This window comes from Copidosoma floridanum, unplaced genomic scaffold (assembly GCF_036245765.1).
Source record: "Copidosoma floridanum isolate Cflo_tuat_1 unplaced genomic scaffold, Cflo_Japanese_pri ptg000006l, whole genome shotgun sequence".
NCBI lineage: Eukaryota > Metazoa > Arthropoda > Insecta > Hymenoptera > Encyrtidae > Copidosoma > Copidosoma floridanum.
Window position 1 is genome coordinate 1,528,232 of NW_028321883.1, and position 17,228 is coordinate 1,545,459.

Genomic DNA, 17,228 nt, shown 5'->3' on the forward strand with positions numbered 1-17,228 from the left:
AAGTCTGTTTTTTGTCAACTTCGTTAAGTTTTAATATGTTTGTTGGCACTGTAGTTTGATGTGCGATGCCCTAAAAAGACTAGTAAGCTTTTTAAGTAAAGTCTTTCTTGGCTGAAGTTTCCAGCACACGTGACTGCCTCTATACCACAGGGTGATCTTCTCCAGCCTGTTATTTTAGCATCAGACTGATCGGGAGGAAAGGTATAACGCTTAAAGCGTTTGAGTTTGTTGTAGAGCTCTTTCCTAACATCTACTCGTATTACGCCCAAGACGTTGGTGTCCTAGGCCCCTTTTTTTCAGAGCTTAATAGTTTTGGAAATCTAAGAAGGGGAGATTGGTTCGTGATGCTTGCCTATTACAGACTGTCCCATTTGTTAAAGTTCATTTTTCCTTCATAGTTGTATATATGTTCTTACGTGTGTTCCTACCCGACGATGACATTATCGTCAGATCGAAGAGGTGCCCGATACTTAAGTTTTGCCAAGGGATGATAAATATTGAAACGAGTTCTTTCAGCAAACCACCAAACGCGATCAGTCGGGTCGATTCATAGTTCGACTTCCATTTCGCTCTAATGCTTCGTTGAGAGGTTCGAAGGAGATAGCTTTAGCGTGTTTGCTTTGTTCGGAGAAACGTTGACAAGGATCATCCGAATTACAAGAAGCTTATGATAGTTTCATGTGCGAGTACCAAGAATTGGATCACATGAGGAGCGCACCACAGTCGGAAAAGAGCGCGGCTTTGTGTTATTTACCTTATCATGCAGTTTATAAAAATGATATTTTAAAGAAATTACGCGTAATGTTCAATGCATTGCGAAAGTGTTCTTATGGTTTATCGCTTAATAGTCTTCTCCATTCCGGACCAAAATTGCAGGTGGAGATAGCGGTAATGATTACTCGTTGGCGTTTTTTTAGGTCTGTTTTTACCGCAGACATAGTAAAAATGTTTCATCAAATTCTCGTACATCCTGAGGATCGGAGATGGCAGTATATCCTTTGGCGTTCCAACAGGTCCAAATCCATACAAAAGTATCAATTGTCAACGGTGACTTATGGTACTGCTCCTGCTCCATTTTTAGCGATTCGTACCTTGTTTCAGTTGTCTGAGGAGGGTAAATCAACCCATCCTGAGGCGGCTGCTATTCTTTAGTCACAGGTGTATGTGGATGATATATTTGCGGGTGCTGATACTTTGGGGGAGGCAACTCTTCGGCATGATCAGTTGGTTTTGTTGTTGGCTGGTGCTAGTATGCAGCTCGGTAAATGGGCGTCGAAAACAGTTGAACTATTGAGAGGAATCGAGGGCTTATCAGAAGGGGAGGTTTCTGTAGGTATCGATGAGATTTTTTCAGCTTTAGGATTGAAGTGGAGTCCAAATGAAGATGAATTTCGTTTTAAGATTAATCTTCCTACTCTTTCTGTTAAGATCACGAAAAGGCTTGTTTCATCGGAGAACGCACGCTTATTTGATCCTCTGGGTTTCTTAGCTCCTATAATTGTCGTGTCAAAAATATTAATGCAAGATATGTGGATTAAAAAATTAAATTGGGATGTAGCTCTTCCAGCTGACTTAGAATGGCGTTGGTTGTCATTTCGTGATTCATTGAATCAGTTAAGTGATATTAAAATTGTTCGTGCAGTGTGAGTCATATCGACTGAACACTGGAGTCTCCATGGATTTTGCGATGCCTCTCAAAGAGCATACGCTGCCGCAGTTTATTGTGTAACTTCTGATGAAAAATTTACTTTGTTGATGGCTAAGTCCAAAGTGGCTCCAGTTCAAACTCAGTTGCTTCTACGATTGGAGCTCTGTGGGGCTGTTCTTCTTACTCGTTTGACAGATTTTATTATTGGGTAGTTTAAAACGAAGCCAAAAAGTATTTCCTTTTGGAGCGACTCCCAGGTTGTGTTGGAATGGTTGAAGAGTCATCCGGCGCGTTGGCCTGTTTTTGTTGCCAACCATTGCGCCTAGCTCTCAGTGAATTATGGTGGCATGGCCCTGCGTGGCTAGGTGATGATATTCTTCCATCTCTGTCGGCGGCATCCATAAAGGGTTCCCAGGCCATGGCATCTCTTGTGGCTAACTAGGTAGAAGGAGTTTAGGTGAAGTAGAATCTGAAACATTTAGTAAGTTGAGGAAAATATCAAAGTATTCAAAGATTTTGAGAGTGCTAGTGGTTATGTTTCGGTGGTGACTTGGGCTGCGAGTATTGAGTGCAAATGTGAGTACTGTTGCTTCGTGAACCTGGGCTTGGTGGGCAGCATGTGTCTACTTTTATAGACTTAGAGCCATCATTTTGCTCGTGAGATTGACCATTTGCAGAAAAAGCGCTCGTTATCAATGATCTCGCGTTTGTTGCGCTTGGCGCCCTTTCTTGATAAAGACGGAGTGCTGAGGGTTGGTGGAAGGCTCCAAAATTCTGTATTGACTTTTGAAGAAAAGCATCCTAATATATTGCCGGCTGATGAGCCATTGGTTCGACGCTTAGTTGAGTATTCACACTTGATTACCATGGTCGGTGGGGTTGCGCTCATGCAAAGTTATCTAGGTCGTTTTTGTTTGATTGTCCATGGTAACGAGCTGATCAGGTGTGCTTATAGGAAGTGTGTGATTTGTACGCCTCATGCTGTTAAGGTAGTTGAACAAAAAATGGGTATTTTGTCTTCCTATCAATTAAATGGAACTCAAGCGTTTGCCTTTACAGAAGTTAATTTTGCTGGACCTTTTCCCACTCTCTTGTCTAAGGGTCACGGGGCCAAAATGGTCAAGGGATACGTGGCGATCTTTGTATGCATGACTGTGAGAGCTGGATACATCAAGATAGTGTTGGATCTTTCTTCTGAGGCATTTCTTGCAGCGTTTTATCGGTTTACTGCTTGTAGAGGTGTTTGTATTAGGGTTTTCTCTGATAATGGTACCACATTTTAAGGCGCTTCACGAGAAATTAAGAGCAGTTTTAATGGAGCGTTCAAGGAATCAAATGTTGTTGTGGCTCGACTGGCTAAGCAAGGGATCGTATGGAAATTCGTTCCACCCAGAGCACCTTACTTTAGCGGTCCGTGAGATGCAGCCATTCAATTCCTTAAGTACCATTTTCCCAGGGTAGTGGGTGAGAATTCACTTACTTTCAAGGAATTTACGACTTTGGTAGCACAGATTAAGGCCTGTCTGAACTCTCGGCCTTTGTGCCCTTCAAACTCGCAGAGTAAGGATAGTGTGGCATTGATTCTGGGTCATTTTTTGATTGGATCTGCACCTCTGTCCGTTCTTGAGTCCCACTCTGATCAAATTACTACACAACCCAAAGCGCTTACTGGTCAAATCGTTAATAAGTATAATAAATAACATAACACAAGCGCCACTCACAACACAACCTGGAGCACTTACTGGTCATTTTGTTAATTATTAGGATAATTAAAATAACACAAGTGCCAATTATCACACAACCCAAAGTGCTTACTGGTCGCTTTGTTAATAAATACAATAAATATGATAACACAAGCGCCGATCACCATACAACCTGAAGTGCTTACTAACCACTTTATGTATAAATATAATAAATAAAATAAGACAAGGAAATATCGTCATACAACCCGGAGCGCTTACTGGCCATTTGGTTAATTAATTGGATAAAACAAATAACACAAGTGCTAATCACCACACATTCTGGGTCGTTTACTTGTAGCTTTGTTAATTCGTATAATAAATAAAATAACGCAAACGCCAATTTTAATACGAACAGGGGCACTTACTGGTCGCTTTGTTGATTAATATGATAGATAAAACAACACATGCGCCAATCACCATTTGGCCCAGAGCGCTTACTAGTAGCTTTCTTAATTAATATGATAAATTGAATAACACGTGCGCCAATCACCACTTAACCCAGAGTGCTTACTAGTCGCTTTCTTAATTAATATAACAAATAAAAAAATACAAGCGCCAATCACTACACGAACCGGAGTGCTTACAAGTCGCTTTGTTAATTGATATAATGAATACAATAACACAATCGCCCATCAGCACCCAGCCACGTACCCTTACTAACCATTTGGTTTAATTATTTTAAAAATAAAATAACACAAGCGCCCATCACTACACAACCTGAAGCGCTCACTAGTAGCTTTGTTATTTAGTATGATAGTTAAAATAACACAAGCGCCAATCACCATGCAATGAAAAGTGCTTACTGGTTACTTTGTTAATTAAGTGAATTTATAAGATATCACAAGCACCAATCGTCATCCAACCCGAAGCGCTAACTAGCCGTTAAGTTATATAATCAAATAAACAATACAACGTAATTGCCAAACACCACACAACCTGGATTGCTTACTGGTCACTTTGTTAATGTATATAATAAATAAAATAACACAAGCGCTAATGACCACACAACCCTGAGTGCTTTCTGGTTACTTTCTTAATTAATAAGATAAATAATATAACACATGTGCCAATTACCGTGAAACCCAGAGTACTTACTGGTCACTTTGTTTATAAGTATGATAAATAAAGAGACACAAGCGCCAATAACCACACAACTTTGAGTGCTTATTGGTTGCTTTGTTAATTATTATGATAAATATAATAACACGTGTGCCAATCACCCCACAATCCAGAGCGCTTAATAGTCGCTTTGTTAATTGATATTATAAATACAATAACACGAGCGCTAATTACCACACAATCCAAAGTGCTTAATAGTTGCTCTAAATATTAATAAAATGAACAAAGTAACCCAAGCGCCAATCACTACACAACCTGGGCCGCTTACTGGTGGCTTTGTTAATTAATATAAGAAATAAAATAATACATGTGCTAATGATCATTAAATCTAAAGCTCTTACTGGTCGCTTCGTTAATTAATATAATGAATGAAATAACACAGGCACCATTTACCACGCAACCCAAAGTGCTAACTCGCCATTTGTTTAAATAATTAAATAAATAAGATAACACAATTGCCAAACACCACACAACCCGGAGCGCTTACTGGTCGCTTTGTTAATCAATATAATAAATAAAATAACACAAGCGCAGATGACCACACAACCCTGAGTGCTTACTGAACGTTTACTTAGTTCATTAAATAAATAAAATAACACAATTGCTTATTACCACACAACTCGAATAGCTTACTAGTCGTTTCGTTTATTAATTAAATGAATAAATAACCACAAGCCCTTAACAACTCACAAAACGGAATGCTTACTGGTCGCTTTGTTAATTAATTTAATTAATATAATAACATAAGAGCCAATTACAACACAACCAGAAGCGCTTACTAGTTACTCTGTTAATCAGTATAATAGATAAAATAACAGAACCGACAAATACAACACAACTCGAAGTGCTTACTTGTCACTTTGCTAACCAATACGATAAATTGAATAACACAAGCGCCAATCACCACACAACCCTCATCGCTTACTAGTCACATTGATAGTTAATAATATAAATAAAATTACGTAAGCTCCAATCACCGTACAACCCAAGGCGCTAACTAGTCACATTGATTATAAAAGTAATAAATGAAATAACACAAGTGCCAATCACTACACAACCTGGGTCACTTACTGGTCGTTTTGTTAATTAATATAATAAATAGAATAACATGTGCGACAATCATCATTTAACCTAAATCACTTAGTGGCTGCTTTATTAATTAATATAATAAATAAATTAACACAAGTGCCAATCACCACAAGACCCAGAGCGCTAACTAGGCGCTTCAATTATTATTAAAAAAAATTAAATAACAGAAGCGCCAATTAACACACAACTGAGGGCGCTTACTGGTCACTTTGTTTATAAGTATGATAAATAAAGAGACTCAAGCGCCAATTACCATACAACCTTGAGTACTTACTGGTGGCTTTGTTAATTAATGTAATAAATAGATTAACGCATGTGCCAATGATCATTAAATCTAAAGCGCTTACTTAGTCGCTTCGTTAATTAATATAATAATTGAAATAACACAGGCGCCATTCACCACACAACCCAAGGTGCTTACTCGCAATTTGGTTAAATAATTAAATAAATAAGATAACACAATTGCCAAACACCACACGACCCGGAGCGCTTACTGGTCGCTTTGTTAATCAATATAATAAATAAATTAACATAAGTGCCAATCACCACAAGACCCGGAGCGCTAACTAGGCGCTTCGTTTATTATTAAAAAAAATTAAATAACAGAAGCGCAAATTAACACACAACCTAGGGCGCTCACTGGTCTTTCCTTTAAAAAATATAACAAATAAAATAACGCAAGGGCCAATTACCACAAAATCCAGAGCGCTTACTGGTTGCTTTGTTGATTTGTATAATAAAATAGATAACACAAGCGTTTCACCACACAACTCGGAGAGCTCACTGGTCACTTTATCAATGAATATAATCTATTAAATAATATAACCGCAGATAACTACACATTGTAAAGTGCTTACTAGTCTTTTTGTCAATTAATATAATAAATAAAATAACACATGCGCCAATAACGATCCAAACCTTAGTGCTTACTAATTGCTTTTTTAATTAATATAATTAATAAAGTAACAAGCTTTAATCACCACTTAACCCAGAGCGCTTACAAGTCGCTTACTTAATTAATATAATAAATAGAATAATGCAAGCGCCAATCACCACACAACCCGAAGCGCTTACTGGCCGTTTGGTTTTACAATTAACTAAACAAAATAACACAATCGCCAATCACCACACAACTCAGAGCGCTAACTGGTCACTTTGTTAATCGATATAATAAATAAATTAACACAAGCACTAACTGTTAAAGAATGTTTAATGTCATTTAAATTTGTTTTCAGCTTCAAATCAAAAACTAAAAACTGTGGACTATAGTCTTACGCTCCTTCACAGGCTGCGGAACAGCAGATAGTCTAACTATTTGTTTGTTTAAGAAAAATTAAAAGGAAGGAAGAAGTAGAGTGTTGAACATAATATCCAGATCAACTTACCTTTCTTTCCGCTAATTATTAATTCGGATGACCTGCACTTTCTCTTTCCGTCGATTTATAATAATTTATTTTAATATTTTTTTATTTGTTATTTATTATTTTATAATATTTTAAATTCCTTTTCCAATTACTTTTATGTCACGTTATTTTATGTTGCTAGTATACATATAAAAGAAAACAGAAAAAAAAAAATAGATGGAACGTCTGGTTAATCTTATAAAATTAGTTATTACGTCTGCACTTGATGAGCGGCAGCGGGCTACTAACTAAAACGCAGCGCAAAGAAATGCACCTTGCACGAAGTTTTAGTTAAAACTTCTTTGTCTTACTTGCTATGGGGCCGGTACTTGCTGACTTCATGTGTTTAGGCTTCATGGCTCGCTTCGGTTGTCACTTGACACTTCCAAGAGCCACGAAGTTCACAGTCAGCTTTGTTAGGCAACGACTCTCATTGAGTATGACTCTGTAAAGAGTCTTAAAATTTTATCATTGGGAATGAAATATAACAGGATAAAATAGAATAAAAATAAAAATTTATTAATTTACGCAAGTCGTTACCTAACAGTAATGACCCCTTTAACCTAGAGCACTTACTGGCCGCTTAGTTAGTTTATTTAATAAATAAAATAATACAATTCCTAATTACTACACAACTTGGATTGCTTACTGGCTGTTTTTTTTATTATTTAGATAATTAAATTAACACAAACGCTGAACAATATACAAATTACAGCGCTTACTGGTTGCTTTGATAATTAGTATAATAAAAAAAATAACACAATCGCCAATCGGCACAAAGCCAGCAGCGCTTAGTAGCCATTTGGTTTATGAATATAATGAATTAAGTAATACAAGTTCCAATTACAACACAACCAGAAGTGCTCGCTAGTCACTTTGTTATTAAGTATAATAATCAAAATAACACTAGCGCCAATGACCACGTGACTCAAAGCGCATACTGGTCGCTTCGTAAATTATTATAATAAATAAGATAACACAATCGCCAATCACAATTCAACCAGGAGCGCTTACTAAATGCTTTGTTATTCAGTATAATAATTAGAATAACACTAGCACCAATCACCACACGACCTAAAGGGCTTACTAGCCATTTTATAAATAAATCAAATAAATAAAATAACAAAGTTTCCGAACACCACACAACCTGCAGCGATTACTGGTTGCTCTGTTACTCAATATGATGAATAAAATAACGTTAGCGCTAATGACTACACAACTTGGAAAGCTCACTTGTCCCTTCGTTGATGAATATTTTTAAAAAAATGACACAACCGCCAATCACTACACAACCTGGAGCGCTTACTAGCCATTTGGTTTATGAATCAAAAAAACAAAATAAGACAAGCACCAATTACCACACAACCCAGGAGCTTACTAGTCGCTTTGTTTATAAGAGTAATAAATAAAATAACATAAGTGCCAATCACTACACCACCCAAAGCGCTAAATTGTTGCTTTGATAATTAATATAAAAAATAAAATAACACATACGCCAATTACTATTTAAACTAGCGGGCTTCCTGGCTGCTTTTTTAATTAGAATATTAAATAAAATAACACAAGCACCAATCACCTCATAACCCAGAGCACATTCTGGTCGCTTTGTTAATCAAGATAATGAATATAATAACAGAAGCACCATTAACTACACAACCTTAAGCGCTTACTGGCCGTTATGTTTCTTAATTAACTGAATATTATAACACAAGCGCCAATTACAACCCAACCCAAAGTGCTTACTGGCCGTTTGGTTAAATAGATAAATAAAAAAAATAACACGATCGCCAAACACCACACAACTCAGAGCGCTTACTGGTCACTTTGTTAATGAATATTATAAAAAAAATGACACAAGCGCCAATCACCACACAACCCGGAGCGCTCACTAGCTGTTTGTTTTATCAATCAAAAAAAATAAATAGCACAAGCGTAAATCACCTTACAACCCAGAGCACATTCAGGCTGCTTCGTTAATCAAGATAATGAATACAATTACAGAAGCACCAATCACTACACAACCGAAAACACTTGTTGATTATTTTGTTAACTAATATAATAAATAATATAAAACAAACGTCATTCGACAAACAACCCAGAGTGCTTACTGGCCGTTTGGTTTTCTTAATTAACGAAATAAAATAACACAAGCACCTATCACAACACAACCTGGAGCGATTACTGGTCAATTAATTAAATAACTCAATAAATGAAATAACACAATTGCCAAACAGCACACAACCTAGAGCACTTACTGGTCGCTTAGTTAATCAGTATAATAATTAGAATAACTTAAGCGCCAATTACGACATTACACGAAGAGCTTACTGGTCACTTCATTAATTAATATGATAAATGAGATAACACAAGTGCCAATCACCACACAATCCGAAGGGCTTACTGGACAATTGGTTAAATAAATCAATGAATAAAATAACACGATTGCCACAAAACCTTGGGCGTGTACTGGTCGCTTTGTTAATTTATATAATAAATAAAATAACACAAGCCCTTACGACCACACAACCAGGAGCGCTCACTGGTCGCTTTGTTAATCAATACAATAAATAATACAACACAAGCGTCAATCACCACACAACCCTGAGTGCGTAATGGCCGTTTGGTTTTTTAATAAGCTAAATAAAATAACAAAAACGCCAATGACCACACAACCTGAAGCGCTTACTGATCGCTTTGTTCATTAGGATAATAAAAAAAAATATTACAAGGACTAATAAATACTTAATTCAGAGCGCTTACTGGCCATTTAGTTAGTTAATTAACTAAATAAAATAACACAATTGCTAATTACCATACAACTTGAATTGCTTGCAGGCTGTTTCGTTTATTAATTAAATAAATAATTTAACACAAACGCTAAACAACACACAAATGAAAAGCTTACCGGTTGCTCCGTAAAATCAATACAATCAATAAGATAACACATTCGCCAATTACCACCGAACCTAAAGGGCTTACTAGCCGTTTGGTCAAATAATTTAATAGATTTAATAACACAGTTGCCAAACACCACACAACCTGAAGCGCTTACTTGTCTGTCCGGGCCAGACCTACTCGCGGCAAGCCTCATCAAATGTTTAATACAATACGCGGGAAGGGGGAACAGACACATTCGCACAAGTGTATTAAATATGCACTCCTTGTGGAAGTGTGACCCCTACCTCTCGCACAGCAAAATCTGCTAGTCTAATTAAAGGAAAACTCGCAACAACAGCGCAAAGACACTCGCCAGCGATACTTAAATTTATAAATGAACAATATTAATTACCAAAGCGACCAGTGAGCTCCTCGAGTCGTGTTGTAAGTGGCACTTTTATTATTATTGAAAGCACTAAATTTTAAATTGGCCAGTAGTCGTTCTTGCAACTCTCTTAAAGAGGACGCGTTAGGTTGGAGATCCAAACCATCAATCGGAGCCTAACCTAATTAATTTTAATTGGTACGTGTACAGTCGTGATAAAACAATTTGACAGTAATTGATGGTTAAAACTGCTGATCTCTCAGATTTTACATTAAGTTTAATTTTCTGTCAAAATTGTGTATGACATTTCTGGTGGACATACGCAGTAAAAAACGTTGAAGTTGTTGATTAATTACATTCTTTGGTGTACTTGTGCGAATTGATTTGTAACATGAGTGTTTTATAAAAATGTTCGAGGTTGCACACGTAGTTTATATTTTGTGACGATACCTTGTTTTAAAAGAAGTATATTATATGTTACGTGATCATGAAGCTTGGGAGCTGCAGTTAAATAAAAATAGAAAATATGAAGTGAAGACATTTTAAAGTCTTGATTCATTTCGAAAATGATCAGCACCATCTCATGCTTGTAAAATTTGTAATACATTATGTGTTATACAAAATATTAATGAGAAATAGTAATAGAGGCATGAAAAGTAAGTGTAGCTCTATATGTATTTCATAATAAAAGTTCCTTAATTAAAGCATTATTTTCTTTTGTGATTGCTCTTAAGTTTCATACGTACCTTCGTAAATGTGAATAATATTTGGATGTTCTACGCTGGACATAATTTGTATCTCTCTTCGGATGCGGATTAAATCGGCTTCTGTTTCAATTTTACATTTTTTAATGGTTTTAATGGCGACTTCTTGTCCTGTTTCCTTGTTTATTCCCAACTGAACCTTACCATAAGTACCTTGACCAAGTTTTTTAATTATGTCAAACCTTAAAACATAAAAAAACATTAGTCACTCTTGAAAAGACTTCAGTTATTCTTTTATTTTCAAACTTAAAATCAATATTTACTAAATATACAAGTGATGGAATTAATATTTGTCAAATAACATAAGCTATTACAAATAAAAATCGTATTTCAATAAGGAACGATGTTGTTTTTTTTTAAATCATTTAGCAGTACGTGAATGATAACAGCACTAGTGTTTGCAAAATATCTGAATCACTTTTTTAAGCAACTTGAAAAGATTCAACATTTCTAGCTTGCGTCATCAAATGGTACATTACGTCACTAGGGCACAAAGTACAAACATGGACGCCCAAAGGATGCGCTTCTTGTAGGTTGGTGCCCGAGTCGCGTATAACGTTTTTTTTTCCTAGGGCGCAAAGTGCAACTTTGCGCCCGTGGGCACACTTTGCACCCAGTAAATCATTTTGGGCCGTAGGGCAGAAAAGTACTTTGGGCACGGAGGGCGCAAAAAACTTTTTTGCCCTCCAGCCCAAAGTGATTACAAGGGCACAAAGTATGACCCGGGGGTGCAAAGCGGCAGTTGCACTTAGGGCCCATGGTAGAAATAGTAGTATTCCTACGAGTTTGAAAAGTCTTTGTTTGCGAACCGAGAGGTTTGCGGCCCGAGCCGAAGGCAAGGTCCGTAACGAGGTTCGTAAAGAAGACTTTTCGAACGAGTATCGGAAAACTGCTTTTTTGCCCGAGGAAGTACCAGCCTCCCAAAACTACCCGAGGGCGGAAAATAGTAGTTTTCGTCGGATAAGTGCCATCGTCTCCGGGGCTGTTTTGCGGCCCAAGGGACTTGCGAAGCAGGGCTCGACGGATGCAAGGTAGCCACAGAGCGATGGCGCTTATGTGGCGAATGCTATTTTTCCTATCGAGGGCACATCAGCCTGTCAAAAACGCCCGAGGTAGGAAAATTATGTTTTAAACAAGAACCATAGTATTAGTTTTTTATTTATTTTTACATATTTCTGAGGTTATATCGCATCTCAAACTTTGCTTATTGTATCTACTTTCTAGTACCACTTTGTTCATTGTATCTACTTTCTAGTACCAGCGTATAGTATAGCTATTTTTCTAGAATATCCATTGTCAATAATCCAGATATGATTATTCACCTCTGAGTTATAGAAGTTTTAATACAATGACATTAAAACTTCATGAAAGTTAAGGGTTAAATAATAAAACTTTAGGGATCATCATATTCAAAGTGTTTAAGATTCGTTTTGTAGGAAAAAGCAATACTATGCGGGAGTTATGTGAAACTTACACAAAAATATTATGGTGTGGATAACTATTAAAGATGTAACATTGCCACTTTTTAAAAATTAGGATTACTCTAAATCTTGACGTAACAGGACTTTGATGAAGGATTTAGTTGCTATAAAACTACATATGCGTCTCTTACCTTTAATAGCGATAGCTCACCAGGTCTTAAGAGCTCTGAATTTTTAGTACGACTCTTAGTAAAAATTAATGAAATTCTATTAATAAATAGAAAAAATCCAATAGTTTTGGTGTCTTACATGCAGCATATAGTGTGTGATTTATCATTTCAAATTATATGCTTTGTACTGCTACATCAATTTGGCCATGCAATCCACCATGCAAGGGACGGTGTAGTTTAATAATTTTTATAGCTGATGCTAGTGTTTGCAATAAAGTGAGTCTATAAAGCATAAAATAAGTTATGTTGTAAAGTATCTCATTTCATAATTGGATAAAATGTTGATATTTGGTCAGAACGCTAACCTTTAAATCATTGCCTACTACAATTTCTCAGGTGAGATCTTAGGTGCTTTCTTATCTCAAAATTTCACCAGAGAAATAAAATTTTATGCTTCAATTTTTTCACGTTATCAACATTCTTTATCAATTTCCGACAACTTTTGAAAAATTTGGACTTGGAAATTTTTTTCTGTTTCAGACTTAACATTTTTTTTGGAAACTTCCAAAAATCGTAATATTTGATAAAAAAATCTGTGCATTAATCTGGTAGCGTAGTAGTACTATGTTGGAAAGTTGAAAAACTAGGGTACAGCTATGACACTATTATAAATTGACTTGATCTGTTACCATTTTTGATAGTATTTTATCTCTTTATTCTTGTCAATCAACTCTCGATTATCGGTATAGAAGTTAGTTGGGACAATTGTCCATTGAAAAAAAGTCTGGTTTTCAAAAAAAACAGTTGTTCCTTTTTTTATACACTGAGAAAGACACAATAGTTCTCCTATTCAGTGCTTTGTACAATCATCTTGTCATCAGCACAGTTAGAGCGATTGACAGGTAGAAGTGTAATAAAATCTCAGTGTAAACACACCATCTACTTGAACTCTTCTTTTTTAAATTATGATTTATATAAGTAATATTAACGATTGGTATGAGTAAAGCTAAAATATTTTATAAGTGTCACTGTGTTTGTTTTATAATTTTTTATGTCGTACACGTATGTATGTAGAATAAAAATTTTTTATATGATAAGGCAAACGTTTTCGATCCTACCATGGAATATGAAATGTTTATTCATTACCAAGTAGATATTAAACGTTTATGTAGTTGTATGGATCTTTTTTCTCTCCTGGACAACCAATACAACTTTTTTTATCATTTCTGTAAGTCAAGCCTTTCTTTTTCTGTTAAGTTGTTTATCTTCGATTAAATAAATGATTAATTTGCGAAACTCATCCTAAATCATCACTACGCACTTATAAATCAGTATCTCTCTCACTGTATTTATGTGTACACTCGCATTTAATATCTTGCATCTTATAAGCAAACTCACATATCTATGCAAAAATATCATCTTTTTTTCCTCTGATTGATACTGTCATGCAACATGACACTTTGAGTTTGTGAAAGTAAATAGGTGGTCTAAATTTATTTTCAGTCTTGTTTTTCAAATTAGATATGCAATTACGATTAAAACAAAGTTTGTCTGATTTATGCTGAAGTTAAAAACAAAATATTAGTCGTGACACTATTAAGAATGTGCTGACACAAGTTAATCGAATATTAAAAATAACGTCTGCAATAAAGTTCCCGCATTTTTGGCAAGTTATTACAAAGAGGCAGATCACCTAATTGATTATTTTGTCTCTACAATCCACGTGCTGCTCACGTGGATGTGAGCGGTTTTGGAAAACTAACGCAAAAGCGTAGCGGTAGTACAAATTGTATGACCATTCAGTTTACTTTAAAAATCCATACATTGCTCATGAAGCGATTTGCCGCTTCAGTGAAAAAAACTTTGGACCATAGTAGCAGCCATAACTCTATCGTATATGCCTGGTTGAGAGGCAATGCTACGTATGACACATACTATGTTTTACTTGTCAAGGCATGTGCTCACTGTGGGCTGAAATCACTCTCACAAAATGTGAATGAATGCAACGCATGGTTATGTGCATTCAAGTAATCGGGGCGGTGTATGTTCTGAAACGTAGTAGCTGATACGGAGCTATAGTTTTTATGGTGTGCTACTACTACGCACTTTCTCTACCGTTTAACTCATTACTAAAACGTTTGATCCCTGTTTGCCATGTTATTGTACTGTTGATCAAACTTTTTAAGCATCAATACAGATGAAATGTAATATTAAACTGCAAACAAAAACATCAAAATTTTTTTGTAGAGTCTCGATATCTTGTTTAGAGACAAGTGAGCTACCACAAAGAGGTGGATTGCACGATCGATGAGTTTATTTTGGAGATCCACGAGCCAGCCACGTGATGGCAAACGTTCTTCGGAAAGCTAGTGCAGCGGCGTCGTGGCGGTTCGTACAACAAATCAGTTTATTTTGGTAATTCATGGGTTGATGACGAATCTGTAAGTTCCTTCAAAGAGTTAGCGTAAATAAGATTCGTGTGAAAAATAAAGTAGATTGGCCACTTTTGTAAGTTTTTTCAGTACTATCGTACTTTATCGTTGCTAGAATGTTTGGCCCCTGTACGTCGTAGTATTATACTGACCATAAAATTTTCCAAGTATTTGAATATGTCTTTGCTCCTTATTGTACTACTTTGTAAAAATTGTATCATTTTAATTAAGAGTACACAGAAATCACAGTCCCATTAAACAATTAAATTTTTCTTTGGCGAATTGACTGGTATGTCATTAGCATAGTTGAAATTTGTTTAACCTTTTTTCTTAAATTACGATGTATTTAGGTAATATTGATCGTTTGTATGAGTAAAGTAAACGTATTTCATAACTACGTATTTCATAACTTCTTATGTCATACATACGTATGACATGAAAACTTTTTATCCTATATTATACACGTTCCCAATCCTACATGTGTAACACAACCACCAAGTACGTATTGAATGTTAACATAGTTCTACAGATCTCTGTCCTGTATAGGACAACCTGAAATACTTACGTTATCATTTCCGTAAGCTTAGACAATTTTTTTTCAGTTGTTTATCTTTTATTGTACGTATTGTTTGCGAAACTTATCCTTCATCATTTGCTACACCCACATAAGCTTTACTATTTACTATCAAGTTAACTTGTTAAATGTCATATAGTGCTGAGTGTTTCTTCAATATACACATATATAATAATAATCCTTCGCCCCCCCTCCTGGACGCTCCATCCTCCAATTCACTGTTCCTAGTTTAATATTAATTAGTAAATTAGAAGAGTGTCTGATTTTTTTGCAATCTTTTAGCGAAAAATAACGTTATCAAAAATATTAAGGCGTTGAGTATCAAGATAAAATATTGAATCAGTACAATTTTTATAGTTTCAACAATACTTTTGACAAATTAAGTATTTAATATTGGAAATCACGAAAATTTATTATTTGTTTCATGCAAAAGAATAATTTAAAATTAAAAAGAATTCATTGTGAAAGTTCTAAAAAAGATATATATATATAAGTAGTAAACATACCCACTTATATAAGTATATAATATAGAAGTATTTAAACGTAATGTAATTCAATATACCATCGAGACTATCCACCTCCTAAGCACTGTTTTTTTTAAAGTTTTTATTTATAATCAAATTTATTGCTATTCAAATCAAAACTGATAAAACAGAAGAAACTCAAATTGAAGTTATCGTACAGTAGAAATAAGATTTCAACAGATATAAAAATAGCAGGTTAAGAAAAATTTCATTTTTTGGATGAAGGGGGTGAGAGAATGAGCTACTCTTACCCCTATCATTAAGTAGTTTCACCAAAAATTATAAAGTTAATTGGAAATATTTAGAGGGGCTATTGGGGTAACTAATCCATATTGATTCTACGATAAAGTATCTTTACAATACATTTTTTTTTATTGTAGTGCTTTACGTTCAGTTCCTTATAAGATCACTACTTGCGAATACTGCGTGGCTTCCCATTAAAGATCAGTCCGTGAAAAAAAGCAAATGTGAAAAATCACTGTGCCACTATGCGCTCACTTACAATACATTTTAAGTTTTTGTGAGGGCATGTGGAGGAGGGCTGTGAGGTGGGAATAATACTTTCAATGTACCCTTTTATAAAATGTTTTCGTGTGTCTTCTGGAAATACTTTATGTGGGAGTAGTGGGGTAATGTAGAGGTACTGAGTTTGAGAGAGGGCTGAAGAAGGGTCGTGGGACGACCATGGGTGGATGTGTGGACAGAGCTGCCAAAGTACCAAAGTAACAGTGTCATAAAGGAATACACACACACACACACACATGTATACATATACACATATCCTGTAGTGTCCTTGGCCAATCTTACAGTTATTTATCAGTCTCTCGCTATGTATATATGTATATACTCGTATTTGAAGTCGCACACTGTTTTCCAAAATAGTATGCGTCGTTGTTCATTTCTGTTTCTACTGCGTGATACCTCTACAATTTAACTAATTGCTAAGACTTTCGCCTTCTATTTGGCGTGGCATTGTGCCGTTGATTAAATTTTCCAAGCACTGAAATACATAAAACGTAATATGACACTGCAAAAATAAGAAGGTAATTTATAATGAAGCTGAATGTTGTTAGCCATCTT

At 35.6% G+C, this 17,228-nt stretch overlaps 1 protein-coding gene across 5 annotated transcripts in view; it reads right to left on the reverse strand.

Annotated features, from left to right (window-relative positions):
- The window catches only part of Nuak1 (Nuak family kinase 1), a 687,224-nt gene that overhangs the window by 372,330 nt on the left and 297,666 nt on the right, over positions 1-17,228 (reverse strand). For all 5 annotated transcript variants that reach the window (XM_089598605.1, XM_089598604.1, XM_089598607.1 and 2 more), the window contains one exon: positions 11,010-11,209. In XM_089598605.1, coding sequence (XP_089454731.1) covers positions 11,010-11,209 — 200 coding nt within the window. The remainder of the gene's footprint in view (positions 1-11,009; positions 11,210-17,228) is intronic.